At 36.1% G+C, this 8,349-nt stretch overlaps 2 protein-coding genes across 4 annotated transcripts in view; one reads left to right on the top strand and one right to left on the bottom strand.

The window, feature by feature from the left end:
* Window positions 1–361: 361 nt before the first annotated feature.
* On the top strand, window positions 362–1,864 carry LOC107194301 (protein FRA10AC1). The gene is made up of 4 exons (XM_015583904.1): window positions 362–553; window positions 813–981; window positions 1,314–1,473; window positions 1,542–1,864. Exons 1-4 carry the CDS (start codon window positions 447–449, stop codon window positions 1,835–1,837), a joined length of 732 nt encoding a protein of 243 aa, XP_015439390.1. The 5' UTR covers window positions 362–446; the 3' UTR covers window positions 1,838–1,864.
* A 1,739-nt stretch (window positions 1,865–3,603) lies between these two features.
* Window positions 3,604–8,349, bottom strand: part of LOC107194256 (cytosolic purine 5'-nucleotidase) — a 17,038-nt gene continuing 12,292 nt past the window's right edge. For all 3 annotated transcript variants that reach the window (XM_015583848.1, XM_015583847.1, XM_015583846.1), the window contains exons 3-10: window positions 6,268–6,341; window positions 5,964–6,177; window positions 5,441–5,864; window positions 4,880–5,036; window positions 4,415–4,655; window positions 4,084–4,321; window positions 3,892–4,008; window positions 3,604–3,771 (exon numbers count right to left, since the gene is read on the bottom strand). In XM_015583848.1, coding sequence (XP_015439334.1) covers window positions 3,604–3,771; window positions 3,892–4,008; window positions 4,084–4,321; window positions 4,415–4,655; window positions 4,880–5,036; window positions 5,441–5,864; window positions 5,964–6,177; window positions 6,268–6,341 — 1,633 coding nt within the window. The remainder of the gene's footprint in view (window positions 3,772–3,891; window positions 4,009–4,083; window positions 4,322–4,414; window positions 4,656–4,879; window positions 5,037–5,440; window positions 5,865–5,963; window positions 6,178–6,267; window positions 6,342–8,349) is intronic.

The raw sequence follows: 8,349 nt of genomic DNA, 5'->3' as shown, positions 1-8,349 counted from the left end.
CGATTAAATGCGATTTTAACCCTGTTCTGGTCGTTTATTGTTATTGCCACTGACAATAGATTAATCTACAGTCTTTCAGCTACAAGTCGAGTGCTTGATCAAGACGAATGCTGTCCATATAACGCCGTGAGACTTGTCCAAATATGAAGTAAACAAGGAGTGCTTGACCGGGCCCAGTGACCTCTTGCGGATGCTTCGGGGGTTCTATGACCCCACATACCAAGCTACTTACACACACAGTAAATCTCACAGGTCTCTTGTGCATGGTCCGGGAGTCTATCAGCAAGAGGACACAGGAGTTGTGCTATTATGTACTACTATGTGCTGCTATTGTGCGTAGCAGTTCGTGTCAGTGCGTACGTACATATTGTAATTAATACGACGGTATAACACATCAAACAAATTAAGAAATACAGTGAATTTTACTGTTACCTCAACAAGAAGAAATGTTTCCGGCGTATGCCTATTTATCTGCTTATGACAGACACAAGAAACTGATAAATGACTATTTAACTTTACATGGAGGCTCCATAACATCTCTGAAACGAGACACGTATGTTAAATTTTCTAATCAGTACTTATCTTTATAATAATTCGATGATACGGTTAGTTTTGTTTAATTTCTTCTTGTATGTATGTCTGCTTACGTAAAATATTTTACGATAACTCGGAGTTATGTAGAACATATTCCGAGTTAACCTGTGAAAAGAGATTCCATGATACATTTTATTAAACGTAAACAACGAAGAAAAATGATAACTTCTGTAAACCTTAAAACGAGCAGCACTTGATGTTTCGGCCTGTGTTTCGAGGTCCCGAGATAAGACAGACTATGACGTTATTAAAGAAAACCATAGGTTTCTTTGGGATCAAGATAACGATTTACCGGACACATGGGGCGATCGGCTGGCGAAAAAATATTACGACAAATTGTTCAAAGAATACTGTTTAGTTGATTTAACTTACTACAAACAGAACAAGGTATATATTTCTACAATATAAATCTTTATGCAAGTATAGAATTTTATGAACGGATTTTCAAAAACGGAATTTAAACAAAGTTTGTTTATTATGAGAGTACTCTTGTGTTTCAACTAAAGTAAAAGCTTTGTTTAATTTTGTTAAACACTTTAGTATATAATATATTTTACCTGACTGATAGCGTAATTATTATTATGTTTATACATCGGATATGTCTTCACTGATTTATTATTGCACAAGGAATCATTCCATGCATAGTAGTACTATCAATGGAACTAAATCCTGTATAATACATTTTATTTTATTGCATTTTAAGAGTTAATCTTAAACAGGTTGCCTTAAGATGGAGAACAGAGAAAGAAGTAATAGTTGGTAAAGGGCAATTTGAATGTGGAAACAAAAGGTGCAAAGAAAAAGAGAATCTTAAGTCTTGGGAAGTAAATTTTGGTTATGTGGAACACGGAGAGAAGAAAAATGCTCTCGTGAAATTAAGTAAGCAGTTCACATTTTTAATATGTGTAAGTTTGAGCTATATGTTTGTTAACAAGGTTCAATTTCAGGGTTGTGTCCAGAGTGTTCTATAAAGTTAAATTATCGAACACAAAAACGGGAAGTGAAGAGATATAAATCATTAAAGAGATTAAGAACATATTCAGAATCACAGACTAATACACCAAGCACATCCACGATGAACATAAAAATGGAAGAATGCGAGCCCATAAACAATGCCGAGGAATCTACTACTGTACAAACAGAGAAGGACGAGTCACAAATATGGAAAGAAAAGCCAACGGACAGTGCAGAAAAGACTAGGGAAGAAGAGTTTGAAGAATACTTAGCAGATCTGTTAATGTAACATACATTTAAGTTTATGTGATATTATCCGTGCTGTCAAAAAATTGTTTATTAATAACGTTGTTAAGGAATATGACAATTTTCACACATAATACTAGTCATGTTTAAATAAATATAACAATTACAATCGTTGTTCTTTTATTATAATAGATACACGATTCATATTCTACCATTACATTGCATGGTAACAAAGCTTAATATACATTTTTTTACTTATTTTTATACACTGAATAACTCTTTCTTTCATTTACAGTTGTATTTCAAAATAAGAAAAAGAAAAATAGCACCAATCAATGTAAACATATACGTATACATGTATATACGCGATGTATAATTTACAATAAATAAATACAATTATTTACTTATTTTATTGCAGTCTAGCACCTTCAACAACCTTCATAATTATATACATTTTTAAAAACAAAGTAACCTTTTAGCTTACCTTTTTTCTAAATAATACATTTTTTATCATTTACGCTTTATAAATAAAAGTATCGAAAAATTGCATATTGTCTGATTCTTGCAAGACATACTAATTATCTTTTTTCATGTGAAATTCCTTGCAACAGTAACAAGATTTCGTATTATTAGCTATGTATAAGAGCACATGTTTTATGCATTCTTGGATGCATCTATTTAACGAAGATAACAATTTCATTGGTATCCTCTTTAATGTAATTCTACGCTTTTACTCTCATTATGTCAGTAAGCTAAAATTTCATGTAAAAAGACTAGCCTAATACTCAAACTTACTCTTATCTTCAATATTTATAACACTTACTATCCTCATAGAATGTATAACAACTTTATGTTGCACGAGATTGGTCATACAAAAACGTACAATATCTAATTGAATAAGTCTATATAGTTTAAAAATCTTTAATATAATGGAAAAAAAGTATCTCTAAGAGAATCCCAATTGTGCAAGAAACATGTACATCTAGAAGTAACGCGTAACTAAAGAATGCTATTTTTTATAATTAACGAGCAACAAAGTATTGCCCCTATTGTCACCTGATTAAAAAGTCATTAATAATATGAAAGAATGAACTAGATTCTGCATTTGATTTACCTTCTCTTTGTTAACTAATATATACTTCATAATATTCTTAATATAGATGTATGCAAATAATAATTTATTACCATGTACAAGAATCACTAGATTTTTCGATCAGAAATGGTGTTTGCATACATTTGTACAATTTAAATGAAATTCAACATAAATCCAGAGCTAAATCAACAAGGATTCCATATATTAACATGCACGCTAATATACATTGCTGTATGCAATAACGAATAATTTGCAACTATGTATGTCATATATCACACGACTATTAATTCAGTTTTAGTACATCAACACGTATACATATGTTGTAATCGTTTTGGAATAATCATTTTACTGACAATGTCGCAATCACGTGAATGTAGTAAAATGAGATACAATACTCTAACCAAAACGAATGAATTTTAGTTAGAGAAACGATATTTCTGTATCAATTTTCATTAAATAATTCAGTGAATTCGATAAAGATTTAAAAATATAGTCACGGTATAGTAAGACCGTGACAAATGTTTCAATAACATTATTCGATAGTTTGAACGGATGCAGGAATGAAGTGTCACGAATATATCATTCAATAAATCTGAATAAGATCATAGAGTATTCTTTCTACGTAGCAGGATCCTATAAAAGTTTGTAATATCATTGAATTATTGAAAAAAAGAGGAACGAAACGCAACGCGAAGAAAGGATAAATAGGAGAGAATTCATTTACAATTAGCACGCGTTGAACATGATCTTACATGATTCGCCTGCTTTTGAGAGTCGCTGTCTTCATCGCTACAATCTTCATCGTGCGTATGCGTTACATTCCTTGGAGTTTCAGGCCTCGCATGTGGTATTTGATTGTTGACACAATCCACGTATAATGTTTTCTAACGATTGGATATATTCATTGGTTCCATCGGAATAAAAATTTACGATAAACTCATTGTGCGAAACGTTAGTTTTTCCTAACGTTTCCTTAATGGAGAAACGAATGTGTGAATACTTACGGATGGTTTGCTCGGTTCTTCTTCTTCGTCGGTAAGTTTAAAGGTTCGCGATCGACTGATCATTGGTGTTTCCATTACAAATCTCTGCTCGTGAGCTACGGTACTTTCGTGAGGCATCTAAATGAATATTCAATGAAACTGTATTAAGAAAATTCATGTCAGAAAAAAGTGGAGCTTGTACCTTGCACTTACCAACATGGCGGGTGCTCTGAACATGTACGAAAATGGATAATAGATTAAGTTTAAGAAGGTTGCCGCGTAGAGGTCAGCGTACCTTACTACTTGACTACTAAAGAAGGTTTGTCTGCTTCCACTTCGAAACAGGGAACCCATCATACCGTAAGATAGATCCATTTTGTGCGTGACGTCTCTTATGGACGCCCGAAGCTTAGAAATGTCAGGTTTTTCTTTTGTGCTGCTATCTAAATTTCTAAAGAGAAAATCCATAAAATATAGAAAGTGATACCTTGAAGATTGTACTTGGTGTATCATATGTAGGTTAAAAATTCTATTTTACACTTACTTATACATTTCCCCTAACATAACATCTAAGCTTTGTAATTCAGCGAATAATTGACATTTATCTGTCCAAACGTGAAGCTCTTGAACTAGTTCAGGCACTATTAAAAATGTTCTCCAGCCACGGATTTTTTTACTTTTCAGGATATCACCGAAAATGTGATCGCCGACGTATAATACATCTTTTCCCTTCGCCCCTATTAGTTCAGTGAAGACGTCGCATGAACCGCCTGAATAAACTTCACCTGTTTTCAAAGAAGATACTCCGTTATTACGGCTTTCACCGAACGGAACCAGACATTTTCGACAGATGTTCAAGTGTTGCAGTTTCGCCGAACCGGTTGTTAACACGATACTTGTAATCATATTTACTTGGTTATTTCATAAAATTTTCATTATAAGTTAGTTGTGAACCGATTGTTAAATTATATGAATCCCACCACTGGACTATACGTATATCTCGACATACCTGTGTGAAGTGGACCCTTGTGGGTGCCAAGCTTCAAAGCACCAGTTCTTGTATCTACCTGTCTCAAAATGGTACCCTCGCCGAAAAACAATGGCTTTCTCGCGTCTACTACGATAGTATCAAAATACGTATTCCAACTTCGATGTGGTTCATCCGGCTGCAGGAGACCGAAGAATAGCAATTATGTAATAAATGAAACAAGACATCGTTCTTGTACAGGGTGTCCAGGAAATTGCGGTGCAACTAAGTTGTGTACTACTGTTGTCTGTCTGTTTATTGGTGATTATTTTAACTTCAAATAAAACTGGTTTCGTGTCTTGAATGATCCATTAGGTTAATATTCTTAAATAGGAGAAATTTAAGGGAAGGATTTCGTTACTAATTTTTCGTTACGTTCGAATAGATTAATTTGATGGATTCTCTTATGAATTCCAGTACTATGCGTAATTGTTTCTTCAGATTCAAATATTTATATGATGACGTTTGTTTTCTTTGTTTCTCGGTTGCACTACAGTGTACTGGACAGCATACGAAATAACAATACTGTTAAAGTGTACACACTTTAGCTCCATGCGGGAAGTCGAAGAGATAAGTCATAATCTTATCGGTAAAAACGTAATCGCTATTCGTTAGAAGAAACACTTTCGCCCCGCTCTCTCGGATCCTATTCAGAAACATCGGCAGCCTCTCGTCCTTTTTCACATACTCGTCCAAGTTCTCGATGGTCTTCGTTTTCAGGTCGCCGTGCAGATGTATCCAGTCGACCGCGCTTCGAACATCCTGGAATATACTCTTGAAGCTCATCGTGAGGTCTCCCTCTTTCACTCCGGTCTTTTCCCGCGTGTACTGCCGCGAATTGGTAAAAAAGTCTATCAGGCAGGCGATCAGATACGTCTCGGGAAGATTGAACAGCGTGTTGAGCACGTAAACTCTGGACTCGTCCAATTGTAAAAATTTGTTCGGATAAAGCTCGTACACTTGTGAACTGAAAAGCATTAAGAAGAATTATAGGAATGATTGAACTACATGTCAGCCCTCTCTAACAAAGATGACGAGCCGGGTAAGCTGACGACCGTAAACTTACTGTTTCAAGAATTCGAAGCCATGAACGCAAACCAGGATATTTCCATAGGCGTCCACTTTGAGCAGATTTCCATAAAGCGTGTCGAACCACAACCCTCGCACCGGGAAGCTGGGATCATACTCGAACGCCTTGATCTCTTGCGGATAACCCAACGACACCAAACGATCCTTCAGCAACGTGAAGCCCAATTGCTCGTACTGCGGCGACTTGTATTCTGAAATGGTTACGGCGGATGACGCTGCTGAGAATTTTGAAGGAAACGTGGGGAACGCACACATTCTACATCTTATGTCGTCCGACTTACCCGCCAATGTGTAATCCATATCGAATCCATAGAACTTGATGTTTTCCAGGTGTAAGCTACGATTCACAAAAATTCTGCAACAGAATCAATCGTACGAACCACCGGATTTAATAAAATAAAACCACCTTCATTAATATGGATGGGGACATTTAGGGAACATTATACTGTTACTCCGGGAAAAACGAGTTAACTGGTCGTTCGTGTTCGACCAAGTGTCTGAAATTTATTGTAGCACGAGTACCATCGAATGAATTGATTTCATTAAATTTCTTGTTAAATCACCCTTCTCGCAGTTCAATTGTCCAAGTGACTTATTTTACTGCAGAGTTGAGCAGAATTTCATTCGAATAATACACAGTGAAAAGCAACAGTATCTAAGGGCGTCATTCAAAGCTTTAAACATTTAATGAAAAGAAGTACATATCGTTTGTATTACAAAAATTCGAGTTTCCATGTTTAAATGATTAAAAATGACGAGATACTATTTTCATCTTTTATTCGTTATTCGAAAGTTTTTATGTAGATAATGATTTTGCCCATCTCTGTTTGCGATCTCTCGCGTCGAACCTGTTTATTGCGATCGCTCGACGAGCCTTCGTGAGCATTTTCGTGTTCTCAGTTTCCAAATCCTCCGATTCGATCAGGGACACACGGGGCATCCTCATGATCTCGGAATCGCTAAGTTTTCGCGATGTCTGCATAGCCTCCGTTGAAATGCACATACACATATACTTCTTTCTTCGAATAAACGGGATAAATCACAGCGATATACCTTTTTTTCGCGAGAATCAATTAAGGCTTTAAAGGTTACGTGATCTCGTTTCAATTGTTATTATCGATCGAATTCTCAACTCCGTACAGTTTGTCACTTCAGCCTCGACTACGCCTCTCCCGGGTATCAGTTGATTTCGCGTATCTTATCGAGAATCCGTGTTTCGATAAGTTTAATTAATTACGATCGTTTGTCGTCGAAAAAACGTTCGTTTCTCCGCGAGGCTGCACTTCTGAAAACTCGATATATTTTCGCGAAAATAGATAACATTCCGACGCCGCGCCGTTTCTGTGACCGTGGGGAATGTTAACACTTGCAGCACCAAAACGGATCGTTCGAATAATGCCGGGAAACGTACGTATGTATGATAGGTACGCGAAGAGGTTCGTGTTACGTAACACGAATGACAATCGGAGTATTTATTCTCGCGTGATGAAAACGGCAACGACGAGCTGTATGCATACATACACATATGTACGAACTAATCGCAACATCGTCCAGACTTGGTCCAGACGGGCCGAACAACGAAAGTACATAATAATCAGAACAGGAACAGATTTGTTAAATCCGTCAGTTCCACTTACGAAAAGACTGATAGATGTTATCCGCTCGATAATTAAATCGATTCAAATCGGATCTATGACCTCGACAATTTAACATAATTCAAATAGACGTTAATTTATTCACCGTATGTTAAAGAACTGTCATTTCATACGTACTCGTCTCGTGTATCTTGTGTATTATGTAGTAGCAATTTTATTTCTGAATTATACGTTAAACAAATGACCAGTAGGTATCTCGTTGCTGTATGTATGCTCCACTACTGCATATTGTTATCTACACTTATCGAAGAATAAAGATGCAAAACCAAGTATGCAAATACTTTTATTCAGCGAATCGACCTGAAATCTGCATTGTCAATAGAACCACCTGTGATGTTGCAATCGACACCTGTGGATGTAGATAAATACTAAATACCACTGCACAAAGTTCATTTTCGTTTCGGAAGACCATACCTTGATCACGATCGTGAAGAGTCACAACAACAGTATCGTCTTCCGAAGACGTATGCATATTGTATATAGAATGTTAATAGTAACAATATTCGACCAAGAACTGCGTACGTATCGTACGGTGCAATTTCGTGCACGGGACGACACAATCACTTGCAAACGATTCGTCGAATAAGGCCAGAAAATAAAACAAGTAATTTTGGTAACATATAGAGAAACCTTCCAGATAAGGTATCCTAGATCATCGCGAAAGAGAATGGCACACACGTGGTGGGGGAACTTACTCGTTCAATGCAG

This window comes from Dufourea novaeangliae, unplaced genomic scaffold (genome assembly GCF_001272555.1).
Source record: "Dufourea novaeangliae isolate 0120121106 unplaced genomic scaffold, ASM127255v1 scaffold28, whole genome shotgun sequence".
In the NCBI taxonomy this organism is placed as follows: domain Eukaryota; kingdom Metazoa; phylum Arthropoda; class Insecta; order Hymenoptera; family Halictidae; genus Dufourea; species Dufourea novaeangliae.
This window is presented reverse-complemented; position numbering and strand designations above follow the sequence as displayed.

Bases quoted from the DNA above. Each gene is read 5' to 3' on its own strand.
- LOC107194301 (XM_015583904.1), top strand. From the start codon at position 447: ATGTTTCCGGCGTATGCCTATTTATCTGCTTATGACAGACACAAGAAA. The intron at 554-812 runs GTATGTTAAATT...CTGTGTTTCGAG, and splicing joins ACATCTCTGAAACGAGACAC to GTCCCGAGATAAGACAGACT. The intron at 982-1,313 runs GTATATATTTCT...AATCTTAAACAG, and splicing joins CTTACTACAAACAGAACAAG to GTTGCCTTAAGATGGAGAAC.